The sequence below is a fragment of the Pinus tabuliformis genome, chromosome 9, assembly GCF_031772625.1.
Source record: "Pinus tabuliformis cultivar Carrire ecotype Pingquan chromosome 9, CPIR1, whole genome shotgun sequence".
Lineage (NCBI taxonomy): Eukaryota > Viridiplantae > Streptophyta > Pinopsida > Pinales > Pinaceae > Pinus > Pinus tabuliformis.
In genome coordinates this window covers 611,333,798-611,353,853 of record NC_142307.1, presented here as the reverse complement: position 1 = coordinate 611,353,853, position 20,056 = coordinate 611,333,798, and the positions used below count along the sequence as shown (strand labels likewise).

The 20,056-nt window shown below is 40.5% G+C and overlaps 2 protein-coding genes across 6 annotated transcripts in view; one reads left to right on the top strand and one right to left on the bottom strand.

The window, feature by feature from the left end:
- The first annotated feature begins 1,303 nt into the window (after nt 1–1,303).
- Nucleotides 1,304–20,056, top strand: part of LOC149150079 (uncharacterized) — a 77,477-nt gene continuing 58,724 nt past the window's right edge. The window contains exons 1-2 of one of the 5 annotated variants that reach the window (XM_089445939.1): nt 1,304–1,596; nt 1,870–2,018. The gene's annotated coding sequence lies outside the window, so the exon portion shown is untranslated. Of the gene's footprint in view, nt 1,597–1,866; nt 2,019–20,056 lie in introns of all 5 variants that reach the window. The other 4 variants (XM_089445936.1, XM_089445937.1, XM_089445940.1 and 1 more) reach the window with 4 other exon arrangements.
- Nucleotides 4,607–5,642, bottom strand: LOC149150081 (uncharacterized). Its single transcript, XM_089442691.1, has 3 exons — nt 5,479–5,642; nt 5,188–5,375; nt 4,607–5,007 (listed from the first exon to the last, which is right to left on the bottom strand). Exons 1-3 carry the CDS (start codon nt 5,640–5,642, stop codon nt 4,607–4,609), a joined length of 753 nt encoding a protein of 250 aa, XP_089298817.1.

Genomic DNA, 20,056 nt, shown 5'->3' with positions numbered 1-20,056 from the left:
TTATAAAATCTCCTTGGCTGCTGTGACCTTAAAATTGGAAGGGTAGAGTATGTACGTCTTTATAAAATCTCCTTCGCTGTTGTGACCTTAAAATTGGAAGAGTAGAGTATGTATGTCTTTGTAAACTATAATAGTGAAATCTCCTTCGCCGTGACTTTAAAATTGGATATCATATTATTTATGAAAATTATTGTCTTTTTACTTATGAAAAAACCAATAAAAATAAAAGTTAAAATATAATTTTAATTAAAATAATATTTATAAAAAAAACCAATATCCTTTGTAATCATTATTATAATTACTTTGAATAAAATCATATATATTTAATAAAATTATAATTATTATGAAGTTCTTCTTGTATTCGGCATTTTTCTCGTGAAGTCTCATAATAAATGTTTATAGCTTTGGACCAACCACTAGTGGAATATATTATCCCAAACATAACATTTATAAAAAAAAACTAATATCCTTTGTAATTATTATTTTAATTATTTTTAATAAAATCATATATATTTAATAAAATTATAATTATTACGAGATGAATTGTTTCTCCATATGGTTCTTTTGGTATTCAACTTTCTTCTTGTGAAGTCTCATAATAAATGCTCTTAGCTTCTGACCAACCCCTCGCTGAATAGATTATCCCAAAAGCTACTTGCCAGAACGCGTAGTCTAACGAGGCGGAGGAGTTGCCGAGAAAGTTATGGAAATTCCGGTTATATTTAGAGAAAATCCGGCAAGGACTTTTGTAAATCCAAGTTATAGTTGTTAAACTTCAAAAGTTTAGGTGTCCTAGATGTTTTTGATGGTGCTGAATCCATTTCCACCAACAAAAACACGATTCAAACGCTGTAGGATTTTTTGAAAATTTTTTGCCCGGATTCCGGCCACTTTTGACCCTCCGGGCAATTCCTCCGCCTCGTTAGATGACTCCCTTGCCAAAATATCTACATAACTTTCGATATAATCTTTGAAAGCCTCATATTCTAAAATGAAATATTTTTTGTTTCTATTTTTCTAAAAAAAAAATAAAAAAAATATATATACTCTTTTCCCAAGCTTATTTTAGGTTTCCCTTAATTAAACAATAAAATTTTTAGCTCTCCAACGAATATTGAACCCTTATATACATTACTGTCCATCTAATACATTACATTATACAACCATAAATGAAAAAGCCACCTTTATTTACAATTTTATTTTAAAAGCTTTATGTGGTCGTCGTTCATTTTTTAAATTTTAATCGTTCGAGGAGGTTTAAAAATGGTGAGCGCATATTATATATAATGTGCGGTCCCACGTCTGTCCTATTTACAATTCAGAAAATGGTATGATGCGCCGCAGTCTGAATCAGTGGAAATCTTCTCAGCGCCAGCACAGGTAATGAAGCCCTGACGTGGAAGGTGCCACTGAAGGCTTTGGGGCTAGAAGCCATTTGAAGACCATTTGAAGCCCAAGTCGTGGGGAATTTTCTGGGAAATCCTGTCTGTAGATCCGTGCTTGGCAGCTTGTAAATTCCCGTTGGGCGTGCGTTGCTCGGGGTGGGTGTAGGCAGCCGAGGTAACCATTAAAGTGGCGGCAGTGTTTCTTGCAGAGGTAAAGCCCTTTTTTGAGATGAATTCTTGTTTCGAGCACCAAAATCTTTGCTATTCTGGAAATTGGCTTGGGGGTTTGGTGTTTTAGCCTTTGCTAGTCCGGAAACTGGTTCATTTGCCTTCTGAACCCACTTCTAGTTGTGATATTCTATGATGTCTAGATGATGTCCGCAATTGTGAGTTATTTTCTACTTGCCATATCCTATGATAGGAATTTCTTCGACATTTTGTACTTTTTGTGTGATATTTTGTTCGCAATTGTTTATAAAAGCAGAGGTAGGTTGCCACATTCATCTGTCAAAGAAGATGCAGAGGCAGGTTTTTTGAGATGTTGAATTTGAAGAGAAATTCCTGTCCGTAGCCATCCATTGAAGACTTTTGAGAAGGATATTTTGGAGTAGGTGTGGGAGAGGCGCTCCAGAGGTACGCCTTTTCTCTTCAATTCAAACCACGAGTGTATAATTAAAATAACTGAACTAAACTGGGAAGACAATTTAGAGAGCGGGATCAATCGATAGAGGGAGCGCGGGAGGGAAGGTGGGGTCAACAACCCAGAGAAATAGGAGAAACGAATGGTTGAAGCCAGACAAAGAAAGAGAAGTCTATAGCAGTAACCGAAATCGGTATCAATAACATAATGAAACAGGGGAAAATCAAAATATGACAAAACAGAAGATGCTGTAGTAAGTTAGTAACATGATCCACCTTGTCCTCTGATTTACGCTTTTAAATATAAATCCATCTTAATTCCTTATTTATAATGATTATAAAAAACTTTTATTAAATAAAAAAATCAAAATATTTAATTAAAGATTAAAAAGATTAAAATACTTAATTACTAACGCGGATGCTTTTAAGCCCTATCCACCCTAAATAACATATAAATTAGGAGCACCTATGAGAAACAACATGCATAATTTTAGAGGCATTTGACAGCTCAACATAATCCTAATGAACTCTTCATGTTTTGTGGAGAGGAAGTTATAAATTAGGAGATAGTTGGCTACTTGTTCCAACATTAGAAACATAAACATTATAATTTTAGGAGAAAAAAATCAGTTGGTCAGGTGTTTTTGGATTGGTAAGTAGAGGGCTCTGCAATGCTTGGAAGATAGTTAAGGATGTTTTACCGATTTTCCAAGAAGTTTTTCAGAAGGATTCCGCTGTCTGCACAATACTCTCTTTGTATAAATCCATTCAGAATGGGAAAGATCGTTAAGAATGTTTTACCGATTTTTCAAGAAGTTTTTCTGAAGGATTCCGCTGTCTGCACAATACTCTCTTTGTATAAATCTATTCATAATGTTGATCTGTGGTGTTGGAAGCAGGGTTTAGGGCCCTACATCATTTTAAATTAGCACTGTTTGTTTTCACATGGAGTGGATATGATCATACAAGATATGATATGATTAAGCACTGTTTGATGCACTGTTTGTTTTCACATGGAGTGGATATGATCATACCAGATATGATATGATTTAGCACTGTTTGGTGCACTCTTTGTTTTCACATGGATTCAATGATGTCTTTGATTTGGCCTAGCATGTTAACCATTTGCTCATACACCTCCCCAATCACTGGATGATTTGCATCTGCAAATTGAATCTTACTATAAATGGTTTTGGTGGACTGGATAACATATCTAACTTGTTGCCAAAACTTACCATCAATAACTCTGGGCTCCACCTCTCGAAAATTATGTCTATTAGATGCGTATGCAGCCTTGTCTTTCATATCATGCCATGAATCACCCGAGACCATACTAGCCAAAACCTCTTCTATCTTCAGAAGAAGGCTGAAGCCTGAAGGTGGGGCAATAGCTAGCAAATCTAATCTTTGTAATCTTTAGTAGCTCCAAGGTAGACTGATTATGGAAAATGCAGTGGGCCATGTGAAGATTTAAAGTCCTTATGATCTCAATCAAACAAGCAGATCATTGAGTTTAATTTAGACCATAGCATCAATCACACTAGCTAGAAATTAAATAGTGAAAGTTTGAAAATTAGTTTCACACATAGGTAATTACTCCTTCTAATTACCTTATCATTCCTTTGAAGAAATTTTGAAGGAAACCTTCACATGCTGCCCCAAAGAAACAATACTGTATGAACACTAAAAGCACCTTGAATTGAGCTTCCGAGACCTATTTGAGAAAGTTCAGTCTGCTGGAAAAACTAGAAACAACAGAAAATTGTTGTATGGCCTGCAGGATAGCCTGCACGACCTTTTCCTACGATTGTAGGGAATTGTTCATATGACTATATGGATCTATACTGATATGTTCTTACAATTGTATGGGCTTCTATGTGATTGTACACAACTATGCAGACTATTGTCTCGAACTACATGTTGCCCGAGAACACCTCTTCCCTGGTTTTTTGCTGTTTCTGTCTCTGTCAGTGACTTATCTTCTCAACTGCTCAAGTATGTTTAAAAAGCCTCTACCTTGCTCTGTCTTTATACTTTTAGTAAGAATCTATTTCAATATTTCTCCTAGTCTAAGTCATGCATGACATACAATTTTAAACTTAATTGCTAAATATAAGACATACTAAAGTGAATTACAAAATAGAATACTTTTTCCAAAAATAGAATTACTTTTCGAATATATATATATATCAATGTTATCGGAACCAAACAGGTGGTCGAACCGAAAAACCTTGTGGACCGAGAACCAGTCGGAACCGGAAAAAACAGGAAAAAAAACCGGTTTACCAAAAACACATAAAATATTCATATTTTAAAGAAAAAACAGATATATTCATGTGCATCCATATGAATCCAAACCATTTATACACAAATATGCAAAAGTTTTCATTTATATAGCAAGTAATAGTGCATATAATCAAAATAGCACTTAGTGCAAAAGATCAATGAACCAAAACTGTTACAAACATCAAGAAGTAGGCTCTAAAGGCCTTTATAGTCCAAAATAACATGATAGATCATAGTATTATACTACAACCTACAATACTACAAGCTACAAATACAACAAATCAATGATCAAATCATCAATCATCATCTGATTCTTGATCATCCTCCTCATCCTCATTTGAAGAATGAGTAGCATCCAAGTCTGCAATGGGATTATGGCTTGATTCCCGTGGCCCTGAAGCTGCTACTCGTGCTTCTGATATATCTATCTTTGCATCCTGTGGAGGTGGGTCCAAGTCCAACCAAGAAAGGTCTTCCTTGTCAAATGCTGGTGCTTGACTCTCTACAACCCGTTCTGATGTTGGATCAAAGTCCGCCAAGACAATGTTGCTTGATTCAGGGGTTTTATTCAACAATTGGTTGTGCCTCAACCTAAGGTTGTATTGAACAAAAACCATGTCATTCAATGGTTTTTGTTCCAAATGGTTCCTATTCTTAGTGTGTAGACGCTCATACACACTCCAATTCCGTTCACACCCTGAAGCACTACATGTTTGGCTCAAAATTCAAATTGCAATTTTTTTGCAATTGAGGGCATTTACTACCAAATTGTTGCCACCAGTAGGCTGCAAAAAGGGTGGAAGGAAAAAAAGTATTAGCAAATGAGTTTGAAAGTAAATTATTAATATAAGAATTTGCAAATTTTGACAGTTCTTACTCGGGGGACTCTTTTTTCTATTTCTTATAGCCATGGAAATTCCAAAGGTACCAATACTCTCACTGAAATTCAAGAGCTTGTTATGAATTTGATCTTTAGTCTTGGAATATGGGACCATGCGCTCAATGCATTTATACAATCCCCTTAAAACCTCCCCATCAGCGTCAAAATTTGTAGTGTAATGGTACCTTCAAAATTCAGAAAACAAAAACATATTAATCAAGTAAAAAAAACTAAAAGTTAAAACTTATAACTTATAAGCAATGAGCATTGAAATCCAAAATTACATACCTTGGATTTAAGTAGTAGCCGACTGCATGTAAAGGTCTATGGAGTTTTTTGTTCCATTTTTCATTAATGATTCTCGATAGAGGAATGTACTTTTGTCTTTTATCCCCATATGCTGCCTTTATTTGTTCCTTGGTCTGATCAATGGCCTCATAAACAAACCCCATGGTAGGTTTATCACAATCCACCATCTGCAAAATTCTGACAAGAGGCTCACTAAATAGCACATTCTTCTGCCTTTGACCAAAACCTTTTGTCAAATACTTGGTCAACCATTTGTTTTCCTTCAACCTTTTTGCTCCATTGAGATGAATTCCATTCATCACATGAAATCGTCTTCCTCAAGTACGATTTTTGTTGAACAAGGGATTGCAATGAAAATAAGTTGGTTGCAAATCGTGTGATGGCTGATTGAACAAGCTCTTTACCCCCTGTGTGCTTTCTCATAAAGTTCAAAACCCATGAGTGATTGTAGCTGTACTTGGTTATGGATTTTGCATATTCCACACACTTCTTCACCCACTCAATTTTGCCAATATCCTCAAGCATGAGGTCCAAACAATAGGTTGCACATGGAGACCATCAAATGGTGGGGTGCTTTTCCTCTAACATCTTTTCGCTGCAACATAGTTAGAGACATTATCTGTGATAACTTGTACAACATTTTCAACCCCTACTTCCATGACTACTTCATCCAAAGGATGAAACAGCGATTGTGCATCCTTCACCTGATCAGATGCATCAATAGATTTGAGAAACATAGTACCTTTTGGACAAGCAATTAAGAAATTTAGTATGGTGTGAGATCTACCATCAGTCCATCCATCAGACATAATTGTGCACCCTGTTTTGGTCCATGATTGCTTGAACTCTATAAGGTACTCTTGTATTCTTTGGACCTCATTTTGTAAAAGTGGCCCCCTGATATCATGAAATCTAGGGCCTTTGAAGCCTGCTCCACATGAAGCTATAGCATCAATCATGGGCTGATAATATGCAGAATTAGTAATATTAAAAGGTATGTCTGCATCATACCACCATCTAGCAATGCATTCATATGCAACCTCCTTCTCTATCTTCTTCCATTTAACATCAAGGGTTGGTTGAGAACCAAGGGTGGTGCGAGGCACAAAGGAGTCAATCCCTTTACGCGTTGCTGTCCTCGGCAAGTTAAAAGCACTTGAACTACCCTCTCCAACTCTAGCAGGGAAACTAGAGGAATCTTCAAAACTGGGCACATATTCTTCAAAATCAGGTTCACTAAGCAATGCATCATCCTTTTGAATTTTGCCTATATCTTTTTTAATTCTTTTGTTTTTTCCCTTTTCTTCATTGTAGGCTTCAATTAAACTTTGCATTTCTGCTTTAAGATCATTAGAAACATTTTCACAAGGTTTTACTTGCCTTTTCGAATGTGCTAGGTGTTCTTTAATTCTATGGATCCCTCCACCCTTAACTTTTTTCCCACAATAGTTGCAGACTTTTACCCCTTGTTCATTTAAATGACAGTGAACCCAAGTTGGATCATTCTTGTTTTTGGGGGACCATGAGGAAGAAATGAAAAATATGCATAGAAAACCCTAGGGTTTTTATAATTCTATGACATTTTTTTTAGAGAAAAATAAAAGAGTGGAGTAGAGGCAATGAAATACCTGGAGAAGGTCTGTAAATTTTGAGAAGAGAAGAAGCTTTAACCAATATGAAAATAAACTTTTCAATTAGCTGATTCAACTCCAAAATTTTCCTCATGAATTTGCCAACAAAATCTCTCAAAATAACCCTGCGAATTTCAACAATTGTTGAATAAAAAATAGAAGAAAATAATGGGCACAATTTTTTTCCAACAAAAAATTACAAATTTGAATTCTGTATAAAAACACTAGGGTTTTAAAAGTTTTGGGGAAAAAATTAGATTTTCGAAGAAAAATAGAACATTAATGGTTGAAAAAATAACCTTGAATTCCCTCTTAATGTTCTAAAGAAAATTAGCTCCAAAATCAGCTCTGGAGCAGCCCTTACAAATCTGTATTAAAACACTGGGGTTTTTAATTTTTTTGAAAAAAACACTGATTTTTGGAGAAAATGGAACAAAAAAATAAAGGCAAAAATTTCCTTGATTTACCCTCTAAACTTTTTGGAGAAAACCAACTCCAAAATCCTTTGAAATCAACAATATAACAACTCCAACAAATAAAAAAAATTCTTCCATTAGCACCAAAAACCACTAAAGAAAACCCAAAGATCTTTGTGAAAAAAATCTTTGACGAAGCTCGAAAATCTTCCAACCCAACAGCTCTCCAAGACTCCAATCAACTCTTTAAGTTTGCAAAAAATCTCCCTCAGAACAACCCTACAAAAAACTCTCCTAATTCTCCTCACACAACTCAGCTCAAGAATTGCAAGAGACTCGAATGAATAGTGAGTGAAATAGAGAGGGTGGATGTGTTTAAATAGCTTTAGAGGGGGCTAGGTTAGGTTAGAAATTAGGATTGGTTATTAGAAAAAAAAAAAAAAAAAAAAAAAAAGAAAAAATATTTTTTTATTGCCCAGGTCGTGCAACCGTGGGCCTCGTGGATCGGCAGAACCGGTATTTTTCGTTTGGAGGGCCGGTTCGTACCGGTTTTGCTGAAACAGGTTCGGTTACGATAACATTGATATATATATGTGTGTGTGTGTGTGTGTGTGTGTGTTATGTTTTGAAAATATCTTGAACTACTTTTTGCATGTTCACATTGACTGCGTAGGAATTCTGGACCAATCCAAGTTTGTTTCTCAATGCATCAAACTTTGCTGTTGCAAAGGGCTTGGTCAAAATATCAACTAGCTACTAATCCATGGGAATATGGTGGAACTTCATTGCTCCCTTTTGAATCCTGTCTCGTATGAAGTGATATATGATCTCTATATGCTTGAATATATCATGCAACACTAGATTCTCAGAGTGTTTGTTACAACCCTGATTATCATAGTAAATGATTGTAGGCTCCAACTCTTGATTAAATAATCCTGCAAGTAACTTGTGAAGCCAAATGGCTTTGGAACTAGCAATATTAGCTGCCATGAATTTTGTCTCTATTGAGCTAAGTGTCACAGAATTTTGCTTTCTGTTGAACCAGGATACAATCACTGATCCTAAGCCAAAGCAACATTGTGAAGTGCTATTCCTATTTGCTGCACCGTCTTCCCAATCTTAGTCTATGTAACCCTGCAACTTCACTTCATCGTCCCTGAGATATCTCAAACCATACTCCATTGTGTCCCTCAAATACCTGAGCACATGTTTTGTCCCTAACCAATGCTCTTGCTTTGACTCCACAATGAGCTGACTCAAGATGTTCACTGCAAAACATATATTTGTTCTAGTGTTGACCAAATACATTGAGGAACCTATCAGTTGCCTGTACATTATGGGATCCACCAATTTTGAATTTGAAGTTGTCACCTCCATTAGATTAGTGATCATGGGTGTGGCCATAAGTTTCAATTCTCCATCTGAAACCTCTTCCAGATCTAAATTGCATACTTACCATGCTCAATGAAAATCTCCCATGGTCTTTGCCAAACCTCCAACCCCAAGAAGTGATGCATCAAGCCGATGTCCTTCATCTCGAACTCAGTTGCCGTGTCTGCTTTGCACCCTACAATGAGCTTCTCAGCTCCTGTAAAAAACAAGTCATCTACATACAATACCAAATAAGCAGACCCATTTGAACAAATATATGTTCTAAGTTAGAATCTACTTTGCTTTTAGTGAAGCCCTTACTCTGCATGTCTCTATAAATCCTAGAATACCATGCTCTTTGTGCTTGCTTGAGTCCATACAAGGTTTTTTTAAGCCTGCACACATGGGACTTCTTCCCATTTACCTCAAAGCCTTGAGGTTCCTCTATGTACACTTCTTACTCAATGATCCCAAGAAGGAACATTGTCTTCACATCCATTTGATAATATCCTCCATCCCATAAATGAAACCAGGAACATAACAACCCTAATCAAGTCTCCTCATAATCCATTCCCTCTCTTTCGGAGAACCCTTCCACCACAAAACTTCCTTTGAACTTCTCAGTGATGCCATTTGCATCATGCTTGATCTTGGAGCCACTTGAAACTCACAACTGACTTACCTTCTGATCTGGCACTATGTTCGAACATCATTTTTCATGATGGAGGTGCACTTGGAATCTAGAATGTTGCTTGTCAATTCCATATAGTCTGGAAACTTCTTCGAAGGTCTACTCTCTTTGAAAGTGCTCCTTGGAGTCTCAACATGCTCCTCAGCATCCCTCAACATTTGACTAAACCATTGAGGTCTCTTGATAGAAGTAGAAGGGGCTCTTGTCTTCCCCTCTTCACTTGAAAGCCATTGTGCTGCCTTGGAAATCAATGGTGACCGTGGCTCATCCTTTCAAGCGTCTTGCTTCTCACCCTTTATCACTGAAATAGGCTCATGGGATTTCTTGGTTGTACAATCTTCCTCAAACTTTACATCCTAGCTCACTGCTATCTCCTTATTCTCTAGATTATAGACCTTGTAAGCCTTTGAAGTCTCATTGTAACCCACAAATAAGCCCTTCGTGTTCGAGGGCTCCAACTTGGCCTTCTTCTCTATTGCTACATGGATATAAACTGGACAACCGAATATGCGGAAATGACTCACCTTTTGCTTCACACTAGTGAATGCCTCTAGTGCCTTTTCCTCCAAGATCTCATGATGAAACTGATTTTGGATGTAGACCATTGTGTTGCATGCCTCTGCCCAAAGAGACATTGGCAAGTCCTGGTCATGTATCATGGCCTTAGTAGTGGCTCCTATGATGGATTGCTTCTTTTGCTTGGCCACCCCATACTATTTTGAGTTGTACGAAATTGTGAGCTCCCTCTTGATTCTTGCCTCCTTGCGAAAAACCTCGAACTCCTTGGAGGTGTACTCTCTATTGGGATTGTGTTTTGTCGCTATTTTCAATGTGAACCAAGCTAATCTTGACCCTTCTCTCCTCCTTGTTGACCTCAAGTATATTCATACAAGAATTGTAGGCTAGTAAATCAATTTATAACAACATTATTATAGATTAGTAAATCAACTTTTAACAACATTTAACCCATCGAAAATGAATATACTTGAGGTCAAAAGGGTCAAGATTAGCTTGGTTACCAGTGCAAATAGTGACAAAATGTAGTCCCAACATTGCCCCCACACAAAAGATTTTGCATGCCTGCATGAAATGTTGCAATTTCAAAATTGGAACAAAATTTTGGCCCACTTTTGTTGTTGCTTAGACATTCTCTATTGCTCTAATCAAAAGGTCAAGATTGGAAGTGGAGCGTGTGCCAATCTCTCTTCTCAGCCTCTGCATCATAACTTTAATTTAGAAGCTTCATTTTTTTAATTTTGCTTGTACCATTTGTGAGCTTTCTTCTTTAACAACTTGTTCTTAGACTGTAACTATGTATTTTGTTCCACAATTTTGGCACTTTGAGTTTTTAGCTCATTATTTTCATTTTTGATTTATCTTTTTAAAACCCCTAATTTCTTGATTTCCTTTTTTAACTATTTGATTTTCTTCTCTTTCTTTTGCAACTTAGAAACTAAAAGGTTAATACTAGAATGAAAATAATCTACCTTGTCTTCATTCATTGAATTTCATCAAAATTTTGTTGAATATCTCTTGTTGTACTGGAGAAGCAATTGTAGAATACCTTGTTAGAGGTCATTTTTATGTACTTTGAAAAACTAAAACACAAGCAGTAGACCCCTCGTGTCTAGATTTTTATTTTATATATTCGTCATCTACTCTTTTTGCCATTCATCTTGTAAATCTTCTCTAAGTTGGAGGTGCACTTGGAATCTAGAATGTTGCTCGTCAATGCCATATAGTCTGGAAACTTCTTCGAAGGTCTACTCTCTCTGAAAGTGCTCCTTGAGGTCTCAACATGCTCCTGAGCATCCCTCAATGTTTGACTAAACCATTGAGGTCTCTTGATAGAAGTAGAAGGGGCTCTTGTCTTCCCCTCTTCACTTGAAAGCCATTGTGCTGCCTTGGAAATCAATGGTGACCGTGGCTTAACCTTCCAAGCATCTTGCTCCTCACCCTTTATCATTGAAATAGGCTCATGGGATTTCTTGGTTGTACAATCTTCCTCAAACTTTACATCCTAGCTCACTGCTATCTCCTTATGCTCTAGATTATAGACCTTGTAAGCCTTTGAAGTCTCACTATAACCCACAAATAAACCCTTCGTGTTGGAGGGCCCCAACTTGGCCTTCTTCTCTATTGCTACATGGATATAAATTGGAGAACCAAATATGCGGAAATGACTCGCCTTTTGCTTCACACTAGTGAATGCCTCTAGTGCCTTTTCCTTCAAGATCCATGTAGATTAGTAAATCAACTTTTAACAACTTTTAACCCATCGAAAATGAATATACTTGAGGTCAAAAAGGTTAAGATTAGCTTGGTTCCTAGTGCAAATAGTGACAAAATGTAGTCCCAACATGGCCCCCACATAAAAGATTTTGCATGTCTACATGAAATGTTGCAATTTCAAAATTGGAACAAAATTGTGGCCCACTTTTGTTGTTGCTTAGACATTCTCTATTGCTCTAATCAAATGGTCAAGATTGGAAGTGGAGTGTATGCCAATCTCTCTTCTCAGCCTTTGCATCATAACTTTAATTTAGAAGCTTCATTTTTTTATTTTGCTTGTACCATTTGTGAGCTTTCTTCTTTAACAACTTGTTCTTAGACTGTAACTATGTATTTTGTTCCACAATTTTGGCACTTTGAGTTTTCAGCTCATTATTTTCATTTTTGATATATCTTTTTAAAACCCCGAATTCCATGATTTCCTTTTTTAACTATTTGATTTTCTTCTCTTTCTTTTGCAACTTCGAAACTAAAAAGGTAATAGTAGAATGCAAATAATCTACCTTGTCTTCATTCATTGAATTTCATCAAAATTTTGTTGAATATCTCTTGTTGTACTGGAGAAGCAATTGTAGAATACCTTGTTAGAGCTCATTTTGGTGGACTTTGAAAAACTGAAACACAAGCAATAGACCCCTCGTGGCTAGATTTTTATTTTATATATTCCCCATCTACTCTTTTTGCCATTCCTCTTGTAAATCTTCTCTAAGTTGGAGGTTTTTTTCTAGAAATTGATCCCTTTTGTTTTCTTTATTTTGATTAGGTTTATATTAAAATTGCATACAAGTAGAATAACTTGAATAGGGTTTTGAGTCACAAATGAACTAATTTTGCACAAATAATGGCCGCAATTTACAAGATTACGTCCTCTAGTTGATAATTAAACAATACATGATTTATGCAAATAAATTACCAAACACTCTCCCCCATTGTTTGATCTCAAGACTTTGATCTTCTTCACTATCTAGTTTTCAACTAGACCTTCGAATTCTTGAAACCTACGAAATACCTCATCCTTGGTCTTTAAGAAGTAGATCCAAGTCTTGTGAGAAAAATCATCAATAAATGAAACATAATACATGCTTCTCGTTATTGATGCTATTGACATCGGTCCAAAAACATTTGAATGCACTAGGTTTAAAATCCCCTTAGACCAATGCTTGTTACTTGGGAAGTAGCCTTGACATGCTTGCCAAGTGTGCATCCTTTGCATACACCATGCTGCTCAATACTGAACTCTAGAAGACATGTAACTATCTCCCTCAGAATACGCAATGATCGTGATGCAAGCTCCCATCCTCTCGTGTCACAACTTGCACAAGCTGCCATTGTTATGCACCAAAGCTCGAATAGGTTCAGTACAAATTACCTTCTCCAACCCTTATTACCCAAGTTGTATATAGGTTAGAATCCTTTGGCATGATGAAGACTTGTTGGTTCTCGAACTCCACCACAAGGCCCTTATCCTCCATGACTGAAAGTGAAAGCAAATTCTTCCTGAGACTTGGAACAAATAATTCATCGTCAAAATCTAAAGAATTCCTTCGCTCAAGTTGGAAAGGAATAATACTAGCTCCTGCTACTGGGTACTTGGCATCATCACCAAGCTCGACTTGTATTACTGAGCCTTGCTTCTTCAAATTAGAAAACCACTGCCATGTTAATGTCATATATCAAGATACCCCATTGTCCACATGCCACACATCCATTGGAATTGCATTGGTAGAAAGGTAAGATATCATCGAGAAATCCTTCTTGAACTTGGCAGCTAACTTGTCCATTTGAGTTTTTGTAGAAATTACTACTTGCTTCTATTGTTGCTTCCCTTTACCCTTCTTCTTCTCTAGACACTGTGATGCACAATGATCGTAATTATGACAAACAAAGCACTTGATTATACTCAAGTTCTTCTTTTCTGGTTGTGAGGTTGACTCCTCATTATTTTCCTCACCCTTGTTGGGTCGTTTGCCTCTGCCCTTATTTGAGTGATAAAGAAGAGTTGGTTTCTCATTACCACCTTTCTTGTTTGTAATATCCCTAACTTGGAATATTCTTGAAACCCCAGCAAAATCTCAACCAGAAAAACGTACAAGTGGTATAGTAGCCGAGAAAATCACAGAGATATAATAACAATAGTACAACAACAATAATGTATATATGAAATATAAACAGATACTCAAGAAATGCAGCGAGAAATACTAAGCCATTTTATTATACTGAGTAGAAGAATGAGTATAGGAGGTGATCAGGGAGATGGCACCTCAACTTGCATAAGGTAAGTGAAGAAATCACTCAGAATAGCAAAAAAATGGCTTCTCTTTGGACTGCATCCCAGCTGCTGGAAATCTGCCGTGGTGCTGCTGCTGCTGAAAATCAAATGAAGGTTTGGGGCTGTTCCCCTCCTCAGAAAAGGCTGAAACTCTGGAATCGGACTCTACTCAAGAAACCCAGAAAAACCCAGAAAGCTTTTCTGAAATGGCCGACCTCCAAAAATCACCCCCTTGGGGATCTGCGCAGTTCCTCAATGCTCTGCGCTGCCACTGAAGAAACCCCTCCAGAACTCTGCCCAAAATCCTCCAATATGCAAGGGCTGGTCCCCTGCTCAATCACCCAGCACAAATCCTCCTGCAAAACCCCAATCTAAAACTCCTGCCAGAAAGAACTGCGTCATCCCTCTCAGTGCTGCACAGTCATCCAAGATGCTCAATCCTCCTGCCCAAAATGCTGCTGAAACTACTGCAAAAATACTGATGGAAATACCTTGCCCGAGCAGGCACTCGAAGTCCCTCGGGGCTAAGGGTGAGATCTCCGAACGGAGACACTGAAGAAACCCCTCCAGAACTCTGCCCAAAATCCTCCAATATGCAAGGGCTGGTCCCCTGCTCAATCACCCAGCACAAATCCTCCTGCAAAACCCCAATCCAAAACTCCTGCCAGAAAGAACTGCGTCATCCCTCTCAGTGCTGCGCAGTCATCCAAGATGCTCAATCCTCCTGCCCAAAATGCTGCTGAAACTACTGCAAAAATACTGATGGAAATACCTTGCCCGAGCAGGCACTCGAAGTCCCCCGGGGCTAAGGGTGAGATCTCCGAACGGAGACACTCGATGCACTAAACAGTGCTGCAGACTAGCTAAACAGCCAGCGTGCTCTAAGTCGAAGTGACTAGCTCAAATGCACATAATCGGATGCCAAAATGAGGAAGCTCCTCTCTCCTTTATAGCCTTTGCCTCTCTCAATCCCAAGGCCCACCTTCTCCAGCGTAATTCCTCTCATGCCACGTGTTTCTTCCCTTCTGCGCAGTCCCTCCAAGTGTCTGCGTGGGCTCCATCTCTGCGTCCCCCCTTTGGCCCCCTTGGCTCCCCTTTAAGTCACAACGTTGTGCTACTAGGAAGTGACTTTTATTCTAAAAGTGAGTCATGTCCCCTTTTTCCTCACTTTTTTTATTCATAAATAACTATAGAAGGCAAAAATAAGCAAAATCGAATATTCCAATTAGCCATGGCTAATTAGGAATATTACAGTCTCCCCTGGCAAAATGTTGCTTGTCCTCAAGCAACTGAAGTGATGGATGCTGCAAGATTTTCTCACTCTCCCAAGTGGCATCCTCATCCGACAAATTCTTCCACCTCACCAAGAATTCCTGGACCGTCCTACTCCGCAGCTGCCTCTCCCTGGTATCAATAATAGCCTCTGTTGCAACACCAAATGCCTCTCATCATCCATGGGTGGTAGTTCATCTGTCACTGTCACCTGCTGCCCCAATGCCTTCTTCAGGATGATACATGAAAAACGTTATGAATCTTGTTGCCTTGGGGCAGCTCCAACTCATATGCAACCTGTCCAATCCTGCGTATCACCCTGTATGGCCCATAAAAGTGGGGCTTGAGCTTCTCAGCCCCCTTCTGCTTCAGTGACGACTGTCAGTATGGCTGTAATCGTAGGTAGACCATGTCCCCTACCTCAAACTGTCTTTTGACCCGACCCCTGTCAGCATACAACGTCTGCTGGTTTTGCGTTGTAGCCATGTTATCCTTGAGAGCTCGGAGGATATCCTGACTCTCTTGGATCCAAATCTTGGCTCTCGGAGCCTTGCTATCACCAAACATCATGCCAACAAAAGATAAAGGATGATATCCATACAAAGCATAGAATGGTGACATACCAATGGACATGTGATGTGTAGTGCTGTAGCAGTACTCCCCTAGATGCAACCACTTCAGCCATGCCCTCTGCTGCCCATTGACATAGTTATGCAAGTAGCCCTCCAGCCACTTGTTAACTATCTCTGTCTGTCCGTCTGTTTGTGGGTGATAACTAGTGCTCGGTGTCAACTCCGTCCCCACTAGTCGAAAAAGCTCCTGCCAAAACCCTCCCATGAAACGACTATCCCTATCACTGATGATGGTCTTAGGAAGACCATGTAGCCTGAAGACCTCTCTGAAGAACAACTCGGCCACTTGTGCTGCTGTGTAGTGTGCGGATATGGCAGAAAAATTTGCGTACTTCGTCAATCGGTCAATGACGACAAAGATACAATCCTTGCCCTGTACCATGGGCAACCCTGTGATGAAGTCCATCGAAATACTCTCCCATTTCCCCTCCGGAATGGGAAGAGGCTGCAATAAATCCGCGGGATGGCTCATCTCCCCCTTGTTCCTCTGGCAAACGTCGCACTCGCGGATATGTTGGAGTACGTTCTCCTTGAGGCCCTTCCATGAGAACCTCCCTTTGATGGTCTTGTAGGTTTTGGTAAACCCCTGATGGCCGGCCAATGGTGAATCATGTGATGCCTGGAGTATCTTCTTCTTGAGCTGAGATCCCTCAGTCAAGAAGATCCGATCCCTGTAGTAGATGATCTCATCGACCACCCTGTACCTGTCATTCGCTCCCTGCCCATCCAAAACCTCACATGCAAACCTGTCCTTGGAGTACTCTACTAAGAGTCGAGCCCTCCAGTCTGTGTCCAAGCTCATAAGAGACAACGTGGTTGGTCTACGTGAAAGAGCATCTGCTACCACGTTGTTCTTACCCTTGACATACTCAATGTCAAAGTCATATGCTTGGATCTTGCTGATCCACTTCTGCTGCCTCTCCTGTAGCTGCTTCTGCTCCAAAAAGAACTTGAGGTTGTTGTGATCAGTCCTCACCCTGAACCTGTTACCCACCAAATACTGCCGGTACTTGGCCAATGCATGCATGATGGCCAGCATCTCCTTGTCGTATATAGAATACAACCTCTCGTGCGGAAGGAGCTTCTGGCTCTCAAAGGCTATAGGGTGTCCTCCCTGCATCAATACTGCGCCGATCCCCTCTCCCGACGTGTCACACTCCAAAACAAATGGCTGCGTGAAATCTGGCAATGCAAGCACTGGGCAGCTGCTCATAACCTCCTTGAGCCTGTCAAAGGCTCGCTGCGCTGTATCCAACCAACTGAAAGCCCCCTTCCTCGTCAAATCTGTCAGGGGTGCAGCAAGCTGTGAGAAACTCTTGACAAACTTCCGGTAGTAAGTACAAATGCCAATGAATCCCTGGAGTTCTGTCACGTTCCTCGGCTCCGGCCACTCTCTAATGGCCCTGATCTTCTCCTCGTGGACTCTCACTTTGTCCACCCCTATGATGTGCCCCAAATACAACATCTCTGTCAACCCAAACTCACACTTGGAGAGTTTGGCATAGAACTGCTGCTCTTGCAAGATACGCAACACTGTCTCAATGTGCTGGAGATGCTCCTCCCAAGTCCTGCTGTAAATGAGAATGTCATCAAAGAATACCAACACAAACTTCCTCAAGTGACTACGAAAGATGTGATTCATGCAGGACTGAAATGTGGCGGGGTTGTTGGTTAGCCCAAAGGGCATCACCAAGAACTCAAAGTGCCCATAGTGGCACCTGAAGGCGGTCTTGGGAATGTCTTGCTTCCTCAGGTGAATCTGATGGTACCCAGATCTCAAATCAATCTTTGAGAAGAATCGTGCTCCTCTCAACTCATCCATCAACTCGTCGATCCTGGGTATGGGGTACCTGTTCTTCAGTGTCTTCTTGTTCAGGGCCCTGTAGTCAATGCACATTCTCAATGTTCTATCCTTCTTCTTCACCAACACCACGGAAGAAGCGAAAGGACTCGTGCTCAGCCGAATGTGCCCAAGAGCCATCAACTCCTGGATAACCCGCTCGATCTCATCCCGGCAGGCCTTGGGGTGCCTGTAGGGGGTGGTAATCACTGCCTGTATGCCCTGCTCAAGCTCAATGGTGTGCTCAAATCCCCGGTCCAGTGGCTGTCCTGGCGGAATCTCCCCAAACACTATGGCATACCGGTCAAGGATGGATTGTATCTCTGGATGTACCGTCTGCCCTATAGTCCCTACCTCTGATGCACGCAGCTCCATTGCCCACTCTATGTCCCCCTTCCGTAAGACTGCCTCCATCCGATGAGCCGAAACAGTCTGAGGTGGATATGTGTGTTGTCCCCGTATCTTCTCATGTCTCCCTGTCTTCTCATTATCCCATTCCATCTCTAGGGTCTTCCAATCTGTTGTGACCTTCCCTAGAGTGATAAGCCACTGAACACCCAGTATCACATTGGTGTCTGGAATATCGACCACAAAAAAGTGGTTAGTCAATGTGTAGGTGCCCATCGTCACTGACAGCTCTGGAACATAACGAGCACACATCATGGTCTGATCTCCTGGGACCAAGACTGAAAACCCATCGAAGCTCTCTGTCTGTATACCTCTCCACTCAACCATCTGTACATTGATGAAGTTGTGAGTTGTCCCACTGTCAACCAAAACTGATACTCGCTGGCCACGTACTGTCCCCCGTATGCATAGCGTCAGATACTTGGGAACTCCTCGCAATGCTGCAAGGGCCCCTCCGGTAGGTGCAAAAGATGCACCACCTGCTACTGGCGGTGGAGGTGGCAAAGGTCCCTGCACGGCATGACTATCTCCTGCCTCCACATCATCCTCATCATCCTCTTCCCCATTGCTCTCGGAGAAGACCTCAATAAAATGTGCTTTGCCAGCAACACATCTATGTCTTGGTGCCCACGGCTCCTGACAGGTGAAGCACAACCACTTTTTCTTCAGCTCCCTCCTGGCATCATCGTCAATCTGTGCTTGTCCTGGATTCCCCTTTGGAGGTGGAATCCTCACATCCTTCCCCTTAGACTGGAAAGTTTGTCTTTGGGGGTAAGGTGTCCGGGTCCTGGGTAAGACATCCTATAAGTCCCGGGTCCTGCTAATAGCGTCTTGGAGTGTGGCTGGTCTAGTGGATCGGACTAAACCCCGAAGTGGCTCTACTAACCCCTCAACATACATATAGATTCTCCGTGCCGTGGATAGATCTGGCACCATCACTGAGACTCTCAAGAAATCTGCAATATAGGTATCTGGGCTTCCTGTCTGTTTGAGCCTCGTCAGCTCAACAAAATGCTGCTCTGGATCCCTCTGATCAAATCGCTCCATCAGTCTCTTGGTGAACTCGGCATATGTCGTCACTGTGGAGTGTCCGAGTGTAACCATCCCATGAAACCACCAATCCTGAGCCTCACCATCCAAATGCAATGTTGCCACCTTGATGGCCTCTGTCTCCGACATCTGGTTAAGCTGGAAATAAATGTCCAACTTCTCCACCCAAGACTTTGCTGAACTGTTTGATGAACCATCAAACGTAGGCAAGTGGAATCTACTCACTGCACGGTGGGTGTCACCATCATGGTAATGCCGGTACCCTCTGTGATGGTTGCGGGGTTTACTATCCCGCTGGAGCTGAACAAAATCTCTGAATGAGAGAGCCTCCCTGAACTCTTGCCCATAGGCCTGGTACTTTGCAAAATAATCACCCATATGACTGGGCTCTGCCTCCTGCTGGGCTCTGGCCCCGTGTCTGCTCCTAAGAAAGTGTGCATGGTAGAGTGTGTAGGGGCATGTGAGGCCACTTGTTGGGTAGTATCACGCTGCTCTGGCAAATGGTGGGATGCACCCGATCCCTCACCGACCTGGAAAACCCGTGGGCTCTCACGCTGTCTAGCCTCTACTGCTGTGAATCTCTGCCCCATCACCTCGATCTGCCTCGACAGATCCTGTACTGATTTGAGGAGCATATCCACAAATCTCTTCCCGTCCTCGTCTGCCATCTGCTCTGCGTCCACCA

Bases quoted from the DNA above. Each gene is read 5' to 3' on its own strand.
- LOC149150081 (XM_089442691.1), bottom strand. From the start codon at position 5,642: ATGGGGTTTGTTTATGAGGCCATTGATCAGACCAAGGAACAAATAAAG. The intron at 5,376-5,478 runs GTATGTAATTTT...TGAATTTTGAAG, and splicing joins GGCTACTACTTAAATCCAAG to GTACCATTACACTACAAATT. The intron at 5,008-5,187 runs GTAAGAACTGTC...GTAGTGCTTCAG, and splicing joins TAGAAAAAAGAGTCCCCCGA to GGTGTGAACGGAATTGGAGT.